Here is an 18,565-nt window from a genome sequence, read left to right on the forward strand (position 1 = left end):
GCGATGTTAATTCTCTTCGTATTGATCATTAAATGATCAATTTCTTTTCTTACTCGACAAAATTCGACACATTACATTCCTGAAATAAATTTTATCACATTGCATATATGTAAATGATATATATATATATAAAATCGTGTTTGTTGGAAATAAATTGCTTCATATGCAGATGCTGAATCCTGTTTGTTTCACACCTTCTTATTATTATTCACAATTATCCACGTGGTTTCTAATTTTAATTTCTAATGTATACAAATGTTATTTTTTTTTATGTAGATATATATTTATGCGTAGAACAAGCTACATTTTCATTAGCATAAAAGTGAATCATAGAATGAAATCATAAAATTTGATATTTTGTTGAATAATCTTGATATAATTTTAGAAATTTCTTCAAAGATTTGAAAAACTCTAATAAATTGATAAATAATTCTAATCTAATTAGATTGAATACTTTAATCGCATTCCGAAAATATCGACAAATAAGAAGATGCTATTGTCACATTTTGAGATCTCTGAAATGTAAATAGAATTAGATTACAAACAGAATAGCTGAAAAATCCAATGTTATTTAAAATCCAATGTCAAATAAAAATTGGCAGTTGCATTTTTTGTGTTCCTACTATTATAAAGAATTTTAAATTTTGTCTATTTAACAATTTTGTTTGAACACGTGGAGTCTATATATATAGTATGAACACATTTGCGGAAAATAGCTGTAATCGATTATCGGGGAAATGTAGGCAACATAGTAGACATAAGTAGACATAACAAATGTCTTACTCATAAATGATAAGACACACACACGCACTCGACTAAACATATGCGAGAAATCGCAAACTCTGACCGGATCGTATGATTCTTGATAAGTCAGACCAACCAATGAATGAAGACTGTCTTTCTTGACACTGGATAACGATTAATTATTCTTGATAATGACATAATAGAATTATTAGCAATATATTTTAAGTGGCGTTTTAGATAAGAGAGTACTTCATGGTAGATCTACAATTACACGTTATCTGCATTCATGTGTGACTCATCCATCTTATACGTAAACTTGTTAAAATGTCGTTGCATATACTTATGTATCGAGTGAATAATCGTTCTTAAACGATTTAGCATTCACGACATATTTTTATATTCAAAATTTTATATTCAAAATTAAATCTCTAAAAAATATTAATATAAATATAAATTTCATAAGAGATAAATTAATGCAATTTTAGTGCTACATGTAAACAGATTATAAAAAACTCTAAATTATCTCAGAATATTATCATATTATTTGTTTTTAAGATTTATATGGTTTCGTATTTTCTTACAAAAAATTCAAAATTTTTTCTTTTACTTCACTTAAAAGAAATATTGTTATATATATTGGATTTTTTATGTAAAAATAGGAAAGTGCCCCAAAGACACGTCAAGGTAAAAAAAAAAAAATTATTATTTACTTGAAGAGTTTCAATAACGCAAGTTTCAATACTTTTCTTCAGTATCATTTTTATACTATTTTATTGAATGTACAGCAACAAGCCGATTGAATTTTTTTAATACTACATTAATCGGTGACAATTACACAATGTAATTGACCGCCTATATATTAAAGAACTATCCTAAACGTGATTTTTATAACTAATTGCAATGTTAATTAAATAAGCTAATGGAGATCTTACGTGTATTAGGAAAGGAAAAAGGTGAATGCTCATGAGAATGTATGTAAATCTTTCGGAACGATTTTGGGCGACTCTGGGCATGTCGGCTTACATCAGACTTGCGTCGCCGATTGCTATTATTCCCTGGAGCCTCTGCAACATTCTGTTACAAACGAAAAAGATGATATAGAGATAGACAAATATGAAATTTATTGTCCTCAGGATAATAAATTCTTTTCTAGTTTTATAATTTTTATCTCTACTTTCTCTTTTTTTTTGCTATATTATAAATACTTACTTATTATCATTAAAATCAATAGCCATTTTGTTGCCTATAACTTCCTCCGCCGTATCCACTATTATTCTGGCTGTAGCTGTTGGAGCTACTGCCTGAGGTGCTATTTCCAAAATTATTTTGGGGAAACGATTTACTGCTTCCATAGCTAGCTCCGCTCATACCACCTACGTGAAACAAACACCATTTATAAGTTACAGCGTATTTTATCACAATCTATATAATTTAATGTGAATATAACGGATACATGACAAGCAACATATTGGTCAAGGACTTTTTTTTAACTTACCACTGCTGCTTCCGGTCCATTTGTTGGCACGATCATTCGTGCCGCCACCGGAAGAACGATCGAATCTTCCTCTATCTCCTGCATCACGGCCCCCGCGAGAACCTCGTGAACCGCCACCGCGGCCTCCGGATCCTCGTCCGCCGCCCCCACCTCCACTACGACCACCATATCGTCCTCCTAATCATAAATTAATACATATAAGAAATGATGAAGAAAATTTATATATGTATTTTTTTATTATTTTCCAGGGTGATCACAAATTTTTGTAAAAAAAATTCCTTGAGAATTCTCTGATATAAATAAATACATAAAACAAAAAGATAACTTATGATGAACATCTTAAGGAATACTAATTTATTTAAATATTACCTATTAAAAAATTGAACTTTGAATTGAATTTTCTATGAATTTATGTAAGATCTTAATATTAAAAAGAGATTGTCAATGAAAAGAAATCACATAAAATTTTAATAAAAACTGAAATATTATCAAGATATGTTAGACATATGTTCCTTAAGTGCTAAATAAGAATAAAAATTACAAAATTTCCTGAGAATATCAGATTTTTAAGGGAGTATACACTGTGAATTTCACAATATAATTTTTTAATTGTAATATCAATATTAATGATATATTTCAAATATAAAGGGAGAAAAGAAAAACGTAAAATCTTAAAAGAATGTGTGTGAATAACACTTACTCTTATAAACCGAAGGATTCCTGGATAATTCATATAATTTCGGATTGACTACTTGCTTAGCCTCTTCTAGAACTTGTATCAAGTCACTAGCCTTGTGCGCATTTGCAGGCGTGAAAAAGGCGTATGCGGTTCCTGTACGCTGCGAGCGACCCGTACGTCCGATACGGTGCACATAGTCCTCAGAGTTGGACGGATAGTCCAAGTTTATCACAAATTTGACATCCTCGACATCTGTGAGATACGGTGAATTAAAATCGCGGCACACAGAAGACGCTTGTTTCTTTGTGGTTCAATTAACTTATAAAGCGAATTCATTCAAGCATTTTACCAGAACGTTGCCTTTTACTAATGGAATTAAAGAATCTTGAATCTTAAAATTATTTCAATTATTTTTGCATCAAATGTTGAAACAATTGCTATTATAAAATAATATACAAGGTGATAAAACAAATATTCATCACCCTTATTCTTGCCTTCTTCAGCAATGCTTTTGAACAAACATTTCCAAATGATATTCAAACATTAAGAAAAAAATATATACATATATAAAGATTACCTTAAATAGATGATACTGTTCCGCAAAGATGCGATAAAATAACTTTAGTTCCATTAGCAATTTGCATACAACACTCAAGTTGACCACAAAGAGCAAGTCTGCATGTTAATTACCTGTTTGTGACTAAAGCTGGAAATGTAAATACATTTTTTGGAAATGTAGAGGAATCAGAGCTCAGATGGTTCTCATGGAATTCTCGCTTCACGTATTAGCGAGCTCTACATTTTTATTCTTAGAGGCAACATTACACCCTTCTCTCCCGCACCAAAGTATGGATCTGTGCTGGCTATTTCGAAATTTGGTCCTTGTACATTGCTTCGGTGAAGAGGTTGGAACACCAAGTGAGCATCTTGCGTTCTCCACTCAACCCCCACATGTACTCCCATCGAATAATTAAGCATCAAGAATAACGCACCACAATATTGTGAACTTTCTCACTTCAATTTCATAATTATTATATATTAGTGATCATTCTATTCCGCCTTAATTCAATTAAGTCCTAAGTCATACAATTTTCGCGCGCGACACGATCCAAATTAATAAATAATGTAAACATATAGAAGAACTTAGCAAAGTGAACGTACGTTAATAAGAGTTGTCCACGCTTATGTCGAATAATTCTTGCGATACATTAATAAACTGTTTAGAATAATTATCACAATTAATGCAGAGCGCGACTTGATGCAATCTAACGAATGTAAACCGATAATATTTTCTTTCTTCCCCGTGTTTTCACATGCGCGCGCTCAAACGTCCTAACACCACATTACTTTCCATACTTTGGACCATAGCAGGTACAGAGTGAGAGTGTTTTTCGAGTGGCAAGGTGGCCGAGGCACAGCGTTAGCTTGTTGCGAGGGGGTGGCGACCAGCAGTCACGCCCCGTTCAATTACATTTTCCAAAGCTAGCTGCAGAGTTCTAAGACTCCAGACTCGCATGTGCCTCTGAAAACACATAGAACAGCACGTTAATACCAGACTGACAAGACTTGTTTCGATCTGAGAGTACAAAATCGGAAGAGATAAACCTGGCTACACACAAACCGCTTACCTGGCCCTCTTACTCTTAAAGCTGAAATATTTTGACGTTCTTTTTATTTTATTTTTTATTTGTTACATTTTATTTATACACGCACGTGCATCGCTTAAGATACATCATGTATCAAGTAATCAAATTTGTACATGTGCGAAAATATTAAAAGAACGTCAAAATCCGCTTATAATAATTAACCTAATTAATAGAAGAAGACTTAGAGAATTTAACAGAATAATTAAAACTTATTCCTTCGTTATTTCGTATCGCTGAAAAGACAATGTTAATTACTTGGGTGCGCTCGAATGCGCACTCTATTAATTATTCGGCAGAAAGAAATAATTAGCTAATAAAATCAACAAAACAAAAGGATATTGATGGTGAAATCAAAATGGGGCATTTAACTCACTCCTGAAATTCCTTAAGAGTAATTGAATTATCTCCAACCACACTTGTGTAAAAAAAAAAAAAAAGTAACGTCAATCAGTCTGGCACATGCCGTTATCCGTTGCCACATTACAATATCAATATCATGATTTTCACAATTGTGAAATAACCATCGCAGCCTGACCCTTACATCATATCTATTTATCTATAAATTCTTACCTAGACCTCTTGCTGCCACATCCGTAGCCACTAAGATGGCAGACCTGCTATTCCGGAACTCTGAAACAATAACTCTCGTATAACAAAGCATATTACAGCTCTCAAAAGTAATAAAAATAATTTAATATAAAAGCTAAATGTAAGATAATTAGTTCCTTTTTCAAAAAATATGAAATACATTGCACGATCTTAAATGATGAAATATATTTCAAATATATTGGCAATGTTAAATTTAAGATAAAATTTTAAATAATATTTACAAGTAAAAAATAGTTTTAGCTTTTAATATATTAAATAATTATAACAATAGCACTCACGATTTAATACATAATCTCTTTCTTGTTGGCTTTTATCTCCGTGAATGCCAATTGCTTGCCATCCGTATCTATTAATAGCTCTTGTTATATCATCCACCTTCCTTTTAGTTTCCACGAATATTATAGTCTTATTTTCTGGTTCGTTTGAAATTTCTTCCAAAAGTTTCATTAATTTACTTTCCTTCTCGTATTCCTCGCACACATCCACGATTTGCAAAATATTATGATTAGCGGCTAATTGTAGAGAGCCAATGTTGATTTGTATGTAATCCGTTAAGAACTCCTCCGCGAGATTACGCACCTCCTTCGGCCACGTCGCCGACCACATGAGGGTCTGACGGTCGGGACGTATTTGTTCTACAATTTTCCTAATTTGCGGCTCGAAGCCCATATCTAGCATCCTATCGGCCTCGTCGAGAACCAGATACGTACATCTACGTAGATTCGTGGTACCACGTTCCAAAAAGTCTATAAGACGCCCAGGCGTGGCGATGCAAATTTCCACGCCACGTTCCAAATCACGTGCCTGCGGACCCTTCGGAGCTCCACCGAAGATACACGTGTTTCGCACTTGCGAAGACATGCCGAAGTCTGACGCTACTTGCTGAATCTGCTGCGCCAGCTCTCTGGTCGGTGCCAGAATCAAAGCGATCGGTCCGTCGTTTCTGCTGAGTCTCGGCTGATGATTTATATGCACGATCGCCGGCAGGATATACGCCAGGGTCTTTCCCGAACCCGTCTGCGCTATACCGACCATATCGCGACCTGAAAGAGCGATAGGCCAGCCTTGGGCCTGAATAGCTGTCGGCTCGCCGAATCCCTGTCTCCGGATCTCGTTGAGAACGTAGTCCGGAAAACCGCCTTCCTCGAAGTACATGTTGGGGCCCGGCACGTTCGCTCCTTTCACCGTGATCTCCTTACCAGAACGGTAAGACTCGACCGCGTGGATACCTCGTCCCATAACGTTGGGATGCGGCTGATAAAAGTCCTTCCTGAACTGCGGGAGAGTACTCATGTCCCATCGCGGCTTGCGTAGACGCTCCCCGGGCTGCCGGTTCTTAAAATTGTTGTTGCCGAAACTGCTGTCGCGGTTTCCGCTACTAAACCTGCTGCCACCTCCACCTCCGCCGCCATCGCGTCCGCCAAATCGATTTCCACCGCCTCGTGCACCGCCTCTCCTGTCAGAACGTTCTCTCTCGCCGTACGCCCTTTTTCCAAAAAGACGAAAATAATCATCAATTCGATCGCTCGTTAATTCAATTAAAATTTCCTCGAACCGCGAAAAGACAACGAGGTCCCGCTATTCGCAAAATGGCGCACGGAGCTAACCGAGCGCACGTCGCGAAAAGTTCAATGACAATTGAACGGAAAATGAGGAGAATCTCGATTAATCCAGTTGATTTAGTTACTTACATTAGAGCGGGAAAAATGTGCCGCTATCTTCCGTATAGATTTCTCGTTGTTTCCTTAGAACAGTCTGAAATGCGATCCGAGCCAATGATGATTGATTTACTTCGTGCCGTGGCCCTTGGCTAAAGAGAGCGAGAACGGTGAGAACAGGATGTTTGACGTCACAGCGGCGTCATGGCAACCGACTCGAGAAAATAGTCCCTCCGCGCACTGAAATTGTGGGACATAAATGTGGAGAAAAAAATATTTCGCGCGATTAATCGCCAATTTTTTTTTCCTTCTCTTACAGTATTATGATGGGAGAGTCGATTATCGTCTCAAACACATCGATAAATAATAAAAAATACAAGAAACTAGAAATGGGTTATGTGCGTGCTACCACAGATTAATAGACAGATCGCCAAAGGTCTGGATGAAGGAGAGACCAGCATTTCTCACTGATTTCAGCGCCATATTGTAGTAGTGGTCAATGCAGTAACTATTAATACGTTCCCAAGATAAGAGCGTCTCATGCTCATGAACTCGTCCGGCGGCATGTACGAGATTTATCTTTTCGTAGCGTTCGCGTATTTCGGAAAGGACAGAATTTTATGATGTTATAAATAAATAAATAAATAAAATATTAACCTGACCTATTATAATTATTTTTTAATAAATGTTTCATTATTATTATCATCTAAGTCTAAGTCGTTTAATTAATTTTTAGTTTTTTAATAATTAATTTAATTTATTCTAATCATTTCAATATGTGAAAAATACTAATACGTATACGTTTTATAATGAATTAATATATTTCGAGAGTCGAATTATATATTTTTAATAATATAAAAGTGTTCAAAAATTATATTTGACTTTTAATTTTAATTATTTTAGCAAAGAGTTCCGAAATCTCTTACACACATAATAGGGATTTTGTTCATCCATATAATTCGCAATTAAGTATATATGTTAATTATTAATTTTAATAAAATACAAAATTAAAATTAAAGGTCAAATATAATTTTTGAACATAAATATATTTAATTTGTTATAAAACGTATACCCGTGATAGTATTTTTCTCGTACAAAAATAACTAGAATAAATTAAATTACTCATAAAAAAATAAAAAAATAATTAAATAATTTATATTTTATATGATAATAATAAAACATTTTATAAAAAAAACAGATTCAATAAATATAAGTATACATATAACATGTACTTATATTTATTGAATCTGTTTTTTAATAAAATGTTTTATAAGCTTAGAAAACTTGACTTCGACGTAACTAGCAAATTTTATTTAATTATTTCACGACGGTTTGACGTAATAAAATGTTTTATTATTATTATATAAAATATAAGTTTAAATTCTTTAATTAATTTTTAATCTTTTATGATTAATTTAATTTACTCTAATTATTTTCGTACGAGAAAAATACTATCATGGGTATACGTTTTATAATTAATTTAATATATTTGTGTTTAAAAATTATATTTGACCTTTAATTTTAATTTTTATTTTATTAAAATTAATAATTAACATATATACTAAATTGCGAATATATGGATGAAAAAAATCCCCATTATGTGTGTAAGAGATTTCGAAACTCTTTGCTAAAAAATAATTAAAATTAAAAGTCAAATATAATTTTTAAACACTTTAATATTATTAAGAATATATAATTCGGTTCCCGAAATATATTAATTCATTATAAAACGTATACGTGATATTATTTTTCTCATATAAAAATGACTAGAATAAATTAAATTAATTATTAAAAAACTAAAAAGTAATTAAACGACTTAGACTTAGATGATAATAATAATGAAACATTTTATTAAAAAAAGATTCAATAACTAGTAGGTCAAGTTATAATTTTTTATTTATTTATTTATAACATTATGAGCTATTAAGCTCATCATCTCGTTCGCTCTCTGTCTTGCTTTCATTCGGCAAGTCACAAACGATATATGATACTCGTATGTTCCTACTTCAACTCTCGAGAATCTGAAACAAACGAAACTCGTGTCCAATATACAGGGTGTCCGGTAACTAACAGACCAATGATTACAAATGGATTCTTTGGTCAATTTGGGAACGATTTTTCTTCAGCGAAAATGTCGAAAAAGGTCATCATTTTTTACAACTTTCCAATCTTTGTCATTATATATCTTTATAACTAAGCCTTAAATTAAAATTTTATTATAGTAAACTCTACCTGAAATTAACTGAAGAATGTAATTATGTTAGACTTTTAACTCCAAAACGTTTAGTTTTCAAAAAACCTATTTTTTTCAATCGCTTATAACTCGAAAATTATTGACTTCTCTACATTTTTGCTAAGGAAAAATCGTCTCCAAATTGGCCAGAGAATCCGCCCTTAATCATTGGTCCGTTAGTTACCGGACACCCTGTATATATTATATAAAAGTGTATAGCACGTCAGAAGCTTGTGAGCTTACAGCGATAAGTAAAAACAATTGCGTATCTATTTCATTGCGTTTATCTGTTTAAACGCGCGCTTTAATTTTTTCAACGTTTTTGCCTGTTTATATTTTAAAGGTCCTCTCTTCTAAAAATCTTGTTTTAAAGATCCTCTCCGCGAGCAAAATTCGAAAACATAAATTATTTAATATTTTTACTTTATTATTTGTAAATCCTCGGTAATTTCAAAATTTTTCTATTTGAAAATTATTAATTTTCTATTGCCAATTAATTTTATCACAGACTTTACTCTTACTTCCATTGCACTTTCGTTTGCGGTTTTCAGTATACGATTTTTTATCGTAGTTACTGAAAATTATTATTGTGAATTATACTTGTGCAGTGATTTGAAGAATTTACAATTTCATTGAAATTGTTGATTCTTCAAAAAAATTACGAGATTCGCGGAAATTGCGTGCTTTCTTGGCATTTTCCGTTCGCGGCAGGCGGTTTATTTTTGATTGTTGCAAGTGTTTTTTTTTTTTTTTTTTTATTAAAATAGATAATAATAATGTGAAATAAATCACGATATTTGACAGATGTGCATATATATAGAAATTGTAATAATAATAATATTATATCATAAAATTGTAAATTGTTTCAATTTTTTATAGACTGCGATAAAAGATTTTACATTTGGATAAGAAACTGCGGTAAGTAAAAATATAAAATTCTTGAAAACGTACCAAAAATATTTGATAACGTAAAAAGGTGAACTTTGAAAAATAAGGAACTTAAAAATTGCACTAATAAATGGGCTATATGTGAGCCGTGCGCGGATGTAAGGTGTGTTATATCGAAATTTAATTAATAGAATTGAGAATTAATCCCAATTTTAAGTCTTACAAATGTCCAAGCTAATTTTTTGTACCTCGTGTACATTTTTGAAAGTTATATAAAAAAATTAAATTTCAATATGCGTCTTACATCTCACATTTCGCATACGGCTCACATATAGCCTATTTATCTCTTATACTTTATTTCAACCCTTATAGAAATTTATTACTAGTAACGCCAATTTATCAATTTTATTTCGAGTAATTAATCACTTTTATTTCGAATACTTAAATTACTGTATATTATAGTATTTTAAATACTCGAAATAAGTGATTAATTGGCATAGTGATAAATTTCTACAAGAGAATAAGGAGCCTTTAAATTCTTAATGTAAAAAATTTCAAGTAATTTTCTTTAATAAAATTTAATTAAAAATTTTTGAACACTGTGTTATATCACATTTAAAATCGTGATTATTTCAATAAAAAAACATTTTATGTGTAAAAAATATATTTTTTATATTTAATAAATTTTATATATATATATATATATATATATATATATATATATATGCATATGTAAAATATTCTCTTTCTCTTTCTCTCTCTCTCTCTCTCTCTCTCTCTCTCACACACACACACACACACACACAACGGGGGCCAAATCTCTCAAATTGGTCTCATGATCAATTAGCCTGGATTCGCACCAGGGGCAAAGTCTGTTGGTAATGTCAAACGAATTTAACCTGGACTTGCACCAGGGGCAAAGTCTTTTGGTCGAGTCTACGAAATTTAGCACGGACTCGAACCAGGGGCAAAGTCTTTTGGTTCAAGTCTACGAAATTTAGCACGGACTCGAACCAGGGGCAAAGTGTGTCGGTAAGGGGCAAAGTCTATCGCACGAAGATGGCGGTCTATTCTTTAGGCAGGCCTTTGGCGATCTGTCTATTAATCTGTGGTGCTACGGTTTGAAAATCAGGCACAGATGTGTCTGTAGAGGAAACTTTCTTCTTTATGCGCGCGCATCTCGTGGACGGAAATGGATGTTCAAGCGTGTACTGCGCATATCCTTTTTTATATTCAAATTTCAAAATAGAGAAAAATTGTTCTACAGTATAAATTCATTGTAGGACAAAATTAAATTAATATATATATATATAATATTTTATAATTATTATATTATATAGAAAATATATGAAGAAAAAAATATATATACAATAGAAAATGTGCTTGAATCAAACCTGTGTTTATATGTATATTCCTATACAAATTATACAAATTATAACAATGAATTTTTAATAGTAGTTAATAAGTACAACTTATTAAAATTTAGCTAGTTAAAATGTCTAGAATTAATAAAATAATGTAATTTTATGCTGTGGATGCAAGGGAAAATTCTGCATATTTCTCCAGGAAAGTGAAAATTAATTTTATTAATCCTGTAACATAGAACTGTGTAACAAATAATACATATTCTTTCTGTGATAAGATCCAGCAATTTCTCATTAAATAATATACTAATAATATCACAGTTATTAAAAACAGTTGGCAATCTCTAATATCACAAATAATTAAAAACAATCATTTTTTCAGTCAATTATCAAATAGCAAATTTGATTGCATATATTAGTGCTTACTGATACAGATTACAAAACCTTCTATGCATTAATTTAGTCAAGTATAAAAACAAATACAAATAATCATGATAATATGTCCAATATGTATTTTTATGATAATTTAAATTAAGCATTTGCTATAATTATAAATTACACTCCATACTAATACATCTTATATTACTTTATTTATAATAGTCTTTAGCATCTATCATGCTTACTAGTACATCCAATCAAATTTGCTACAAGATTAAATCATCACAACGCCATTAAAAGAAATTAATATTTATATATGCATAGTATCGATCACCTTTCTTTCCACAGATTTGTTGACAAATTTTTATCACACTTCCTTAGCCATATTTTAACAGCATATAACAATTGGCAGCTGTTTAATATCGATACTAAAAAAAACCTAATTAAACTTTTATTTTTATTCGAGACTTTAAATAAGCAATTAAAATAAAATTTTAATAATATTACCAAGCTGTAAAAATAAAATAAGATTAATAATTTTTAATCTTCATTTTCTAAGCAGAAAATAAATTGCCAAGGAATTTGTTGCAAAGTAGTAATAGCAAAACATATAACAATAAAATATGAAAGTAGTAACAGTAAAGAATACTTTACAATTTTAACATTAAATTACTTTATAAAATATTAACATCTTTGGTCAAATATTGCATACAATTGTATGTGACGCAAACATCTTTAACTTGCACAACTTTCTCTACATTTTATTATATGTTGCATATAATAAAATGATTACTTATTCATTAAGATCATTCAATAAAGTATAATAGTTATAAACAAGGTTAATATAATATGTAATAATACATATATTACTTGTAATAATTTTGTCTAACTTTTCATAAAATTTATAAATAAAATTTTCATATTTATTGCATATGTAAAATAAAATATATAATAATTTAAACAAAGAAAAAATTACGATTTTGACTTTTGAGTCATTGCATCTTAATATTATATAGGAACTCATTCTTATTAAATATGTTAATTTGTAAAGTTAGCTGTAAATGCATTAAAATCGGCAAAAAATTCAAAGCTTTCTTTAGCTTTACTGATTGTGTTAAATATGTAAATGGATGGACTCACTATATGCAACAAATACATTATTAAACATATAAATTGACAAATAAATTGTCGACTTACAAACATTAATCGACTATTATTCACTTGATAATATAGTGTGATATACACTATCATATCAATGTTTTTCTTTATGCTATGTAATTTATTATTCCTTGTTTTTTGCATTTTTCTTAATTACTTATAACTTTTATGTCAGACCTTAATCTGTGCATCCAAACAAATTCACTATAACTAAACATGACACATTTTAAACATCATCGAAAAGATTATTACATATTATTGATCATATAAGAAATTAATAAGTTGTGCTTCTGTATGGATAACTGTTTCCATAGTTATCGCCACCCCCATAATTTTGAGGCACACTTCCCTGTCCATAGCTTCTCTGCGTGGTATATCCATATGCCATGCTTTGCTGACCTAAAGAAGAGCTTTGTTTCATACTGCTATAATTATTATAATCCGACCCTGTATAAACAGTCGAAGAAGATTGATAAGCACTTCCACCACGAGAAGAACCTCTTCCTCTTGTCGAAGTACCTCCTCTTCCTCTAGCATCGTTATTTCCTCTCCGACTATTACCTCTTTCAGTCCCATTACCAGCAGAAGTGCCGAAACGTTTTGCACCTTATAATAATGTAGATATGAAATTGATTAGTAAATATATAATTAAATTTCTCTATTTTAGATTTTTCCCTCAATTCTTCAGTTCTTTTTGAGTCTTTTATTCTAATAATACATACTTGGAACAAAATATACAGATATTATATATAAATTAATGTATAATTTCGTATAGTGGCACGGTAAATGCGAGAAAATTTAAAATGTCTTTTTTTAGGATAGAGAAATTTAATTTTATTATAGAAACATACCTCTGCCGCTGAAATTTCCAGCCTTGGCCATTTCTGCCATTTCACTGAGACGTGGATTAACATTCTGTCCAGCTTCTCGTAACACTTCTATCAAATCTCCGGCGTGCTTCATATTGTGGCTCGTAAAAAAAGCATATGCCGTTCCAGTTTGTCGTCTACGTCCGGTTCGACCGATTCTATGTATGTAGTCTTCCGATGAGGATGGATAATCGAAATTTATCACGTATTTCACATCATCCACGTCTGTGAAAATGTCATAGAAAATATCAGAATTGACGATATAAATAAACAATGATTTTATACGATATACTTTTTGCTATATAATGTATAAAACATATATTTCTCAAATAAAAAATATATTTTAATTCTTTGTTGATGAGCATATAAATTTACATATTATTTATATCATAATATTATCAATTGTACATAAAAGTTTATCAACGTTTATGGTGTTTGTATACATGAATAGATATTATTAGAAAGTTGTTGGAAAATAAAATAAGAAAAAAAAGAGATATAATGTTTATAATAAAAAATGTATTTTTACATATGAAATAATTAAGTGTTTCTATTAAGATATATAAAAAGTATAATGTTATTTTAATTAAATATTATTGATATGAATTTTTGCCTAACAATTTAGTCAATAAAATAGATTTTTTAGCCACCTACCTTAAAAATTCCGATGTGAAATCAGCAAGAACGACCCTGTTTGTTTTTAAAGTGTGGGGCAATTCTGGTTGCTTTCTTATGGTAAAATATTGGTTGCCTAGAGATTAGACAGACACAGCGGTTGTGTCTGGTTTGGGATAGAGGCAGCAATTTAGGGTTTAAGCCTGAGTGCATTAGTTTTGATTGGCATTGTATGACAATTCTTTAAATTTGGGCAGTTAAGAGGCACTTGAATAATTTAGTAATTGCACTTTTCAAGTAATCACAATTATATAAATTGTGTTTGTATATTTAAAATCATTTTATGTATGCAAAAGAAAATCATTTGGTCTTTTAATATCTCTCATTGCAGGAAATAATATTTAAACACAATACATTTTTAACTGTCATATGTCATTTAATGTGTATTAAATGTCATATGATGTATGCTATTATAGAGTTTATTTTGCTATTCTGCAATGATGAGAAAATTAAAATAGAAATTAAATTATACATGAATCTATCCTTGGAAATTGTAAAATATAAGCACAGGAAAATAAAATAGTCACTGTGTCTGCCCAATACTGGCAGTACACCGCGTTGAATTAGGGTACTCTGTGCCTCTGAAAAAGAAAAGCAGACAGACTTAGTGGTAGCTTGTGTGCATTTTTTAGAACCTGTTCTTATATATATTATTATATCAAAATATTAAAATTCTTTCAACATTGAAGCTAACATATAGAAAAAAATATGAGTAGTTCACAGTTATAAATTAAATATAGAGATATATAGAAAATATTTTTTTAATTTTTGAACAATAATAAGAAATATAGATTTGTTAAAAAAAATAATTACAACATTAAAAAATAAAAATAAATTTAAAAAATAAAAATAATAAGAAAAAAATAAGTTAATAAACAGGAAGAGATTGTTTAAAATATACATAATTACAGAATAAAATATTGTATGTAGAAAGGCATATAAAACCATATAAAAAATGTTATAAATATTTCAAAGTTAATAATAATAAAAAGTTCCAATGCATCACACACTGCTACATACACACAGCTGTCGGCTAGCCTCACTCTAACAACGCATCACCGGCTAATCCAATAAGTGTTGCCAATACCCAGTTTAACCGTAATTCCTCTAATGCAACCTACACTAAAGTATAGCCGAATAAATAGAGTTCACTTACCCAAACCTCTAGCAGCTACATCGGTCGCAACCAATATCGGTGCTCTTCCACTCCGGAATTCTTGTAACACGTGATCTCTTTCCTGTTGATTTTTGTCACCGTGAATACTCAGGGCTTGCCATCCTTCACGTCTAATATTTCTCGTGATATCGTCCACTTTACGTTTAGTCTCCACAAATATAATAGTTTTATTTTCTTTTTCAGTACCAATTTCTTGAAGCAATCTATACAACTTCGAGTCTTTCTCATACTCCTGACAAACGTCGATGATCTGAGTGATATTGTGATTGGCCGATAGAGTCAAAGAGCCGATATTAAGATGAACATAGTCCGTCAAGAAATCCTCCGCAAGAGCACGCACTTCTTTAGGCCACGTCGCTGACCACATTAAAACTTGTCTGTCGGGACGTATCTGCTCAATTATTTTTCGTATCTGAGGTTCAAATCCCATGTCTAACATACGATCTGCTTCATCAAGCACTAGATACGTACATCTGACAAATAAAGTAAAATGATATTTAAATAATTGTATTTTTCTAATAATCTATCAGAATATATATAAATCATTAAAATTTAAAATTATATACATACCTACGTAAATTTGTAGTCCCTCTCTCTAAGAAATCTATAAGTCTACCTGGAGTAGCAATGCATATCTCAATGCCTCTCTCCAAATCATGTGCTTGTGGTCCTTTTGGCGCACCACCAAAAATACATGTGTTTCTAACAGCTGCAGTTTCTCCAAAGCAATTAGCTACTTCTTGAATTTGTTGAGCTAATTCTCTAGTTGGAGCTAAGACCAAGACAATTGGACCATCTCCATTGGTTAAGCGTGGTTGATGTATGATATGCACAATTGCAGGTAAAATGTACTGAAAAAAATGTTTAATATTCTACATATATATTTTTTATTTATTCAAATTATATAAAATCAATGTTATGAAGCTATTTGCTGTAAAGATATTTACTATTAGATATATAAAAAATATAAGAACAATAAAATTGTTTACATTTTCTAAGATTTATTAGATAGACTTAAAATTGTTAGAAAACAAATTTTTATTCTACTTACTCCAAGTGTCTTTCCGGAACCAGTTTGAGCAATTCCAACAAGATCTCTACCACTGAGAGCAATAGGCCAACCTTGCGCTTGAATTGGAGTAGGCTGTGAGTATCCTTGTCTACGAATACTCTCCATTACATAGGGTGGAAAATTTCCCTCTTCAAAGTATTGTACAGGATTAGGAACATTTTCTCCTTTTACAGTTATTTCTGCAGTCTTACGAAATTGATTAACTTCTTCATTAGACCTAAATTAAAAATTTTAAATTCAACATATGCACATATTGTGTATTTATTACATACAAATTATTTAAAATTAAAATACCTATTTCTGACCGCAGAATGCTCTATATAAAAATCTTTGCGTAATGGTTCTAAAGTACGAAGATCCCAGTTCACTTTCCTTAAACCACCACCAGGTTGCTTTCCCTTTAATCCACCTCGTACATTACTAGCACTTCCCCTGCCGAGTGTTGGAAATCTGCTAGCAATCTGTCCACGTCCATTATCGCTGCCTCCTCTGCTAGTGCCACCACGACGGCCTCTGCTCTGATCCCGATCACGATTAAACCTGAACATATGTATGCTTTTAGAAAACTATTTTTGATAAAAATATGTAATAAAGTCTATATTCAATAAATCATAGGTTTCTTTAACTAAATTTAAAAAAATAAGTTGATAAAAATTTCAGTTTGTAAGCTCTAATCATTCAAACCATCTTAGCATCAAGCACAGACAATACTTTGAATATAATTTACATAAGTATAATAATTTCCATGTATGCCTTATTTTTTATTACAGACTAAATTAGAGTCTGTATTAAAATATGTGGCATCTATATTAAAAACTGCCTGATTATTATGTACAAACTGTTAAAAGGTAAATCAATTGAGATTGATTTTTATAAAATATTAAAGAAGAAAATATAAAGATTATTTTATCAAGAAATTTCTATTGTCATAAAAAACAATGTAATTTCATTTAATATCCTTTTTATAGATAGGATATTCCATTTTCGAAGGCAGTCATGGATCTCTCAATGAAAATAAAATGTAAACGCGCATTTTTCTGCGAACAAATCACGAAAATTCAACGAGAAAAATTCGATCCGCATGTCGCGATCGGACAAGCAAGAAAATATCAATTTCCGAGCGGTCAATATCACACACGAGCTTCCGTTATCGATTAACATTTCGCAACGAGATAACCGCACAGCGGCAATATTCATCTACGAAGAATTTCATAACCATCCCGGGTGTTCCAAAAGATTACTGATTGTCGAGAGCGATTATTTCGTCCCTCGTACGACATTGTCATCGTGTACTTACATCGAAAAGCGCGAGTATCTTCTTACGAATAGAGGACGATTCCACGAGAAGAAGATTCCAGTCGAACCTGATTCGACTTGGACGTGTATCTACGGCAGAATTTGGAATCGTTCGTAAAAACCGGGGACTCTCGAGGCTGGATCTTGGCGATTCGGAAAATTTCAAAGCCGACCGATTTTTACACGTCGAAAAAAAAACTCTCGCCGTCCCGATCGAGTTTTGTCCGCCCGCCACCGGCAAATCGACGGATCGAAATTAAAACGGAGGAACTTCCGCAAGTAGTTCCGTGTAAACCGTTTCCATGGTGACCGCGGCGGAGTGATACGCGGACACTTTCCCCTCTGCAGCCGAACACGCTGCGGGTGATCCGTTTCCGGCTGAAATCCATATTCGCGATGATTCGCGAAGATTCGCGATGACGCACGAATCTGTCAGATGGAACGGATGACAGATGACGCGACAGTCGCGTTTCCAAGCCGGTAAATCTAACAAAATAATCGGATCGGATTCAGAAAATAATATTGAAATGTAAAAATTAAATGAGAATTTTTTTCAAAATTGCTCTTTTTTACACTTTCATGCAAATGCGCACGTAGAACGGAAATTGGACAGTTCGATCTTGA

The 18,565-nt window shown here is 31.7% G+C and overlaps 2 protein-coding genes across 4 annotated transcripts; both read right to left on the reverse strand.

Annotated features, from left to right (window-relative positions):
• Window positions 1-1,483: 1,483 nt before the first annotated feature.
• Window positions 1,484-7,252, reverse strand: LOC114933890 (uncharacterized). The gene is made up of 8 exons (XM_029306464.2): window positions 7,149-7,252; window positions 6,865-7,071; window positions 5,452-6,659; window positions 5,135-5,194; window positions 2,940-3,170; window positions 2,240-2,416; window positions 1,954-2,117; window positions 1,484-1,818 (listed from the first exon to the last, which is right to left on the reverse strand). Coding segments are annotated over exons 2-7 (1,827 nt in total). The 5' UTR covers window positions 6,867-7,071; window positions 7,149-7,252; the 3' UTR covers window positions 1,484-1,818; window positions 1,954-1,968.
• Window positions 7,253-11,987: 4,735 nt separating this feature from the next.
• On the reverse strand, window positions 11,988-18,286 carry LOC114933889 (putative ATP-dependent RNA helicase DDX5). 3 transcript variants are annotated; one of them, XM_029306463.2, is made up of 8 exons: window positions 17,943-18,283; window positions 16,940-17,185; window positions 16,625-16,862; window positions 16,144-16,424; window positions 15,553-16,046; window positions 13,704-13,946; window positions 13,333-13,458; window positions 11,988-13,251 (listed from the first exon to the last, which is right to left on the reverse strand). In XM_029306463.2, coding segments are annotated over exons 1-8 (1,755 nt in total). In that variant the 5' UTR covers window positions 17,945-18,283; the 3' UTR covers window positions 11,988-13,126. The 3 variants fall into 3 exon arrangements, 2 of the variants coding, with proteins under 2 accessions (XP_029162296.1, XP_029162295.1); XM_029306462.2 differs by having other exon boundaries at window positions 11,988-13,458; window positions 17,943-18,282; XR_014926010.1 differs by lacking the exons at window positions 11,988-13,251; window positions 13,333-13,458 and adding an exon at window positions 14,376-14,977 and having other exon boundaries at window positions 13,884-13,946; window positions 17,943-18,286.
• Window positions 18,287-18,565: the final 279 nt, after the last annotated feature.

Source organism: Nylanderia fulva, unplaced genomic scaffold (assembly GCF_048542155.1).
Source record: "Nylanderia fulva isolate GAGA-0341 unplaced genomic scaffold, ASM4854215v1 Scaffold66, whole genome shotgun sequence".
NCBI classification, from domain to species: domain Eukaryota; kingdom Metazoa; phylum Arthropoda; class Insecta; order Hymenoptera; family Formicidae; genus Nylanderia; species Nylanderia fulva.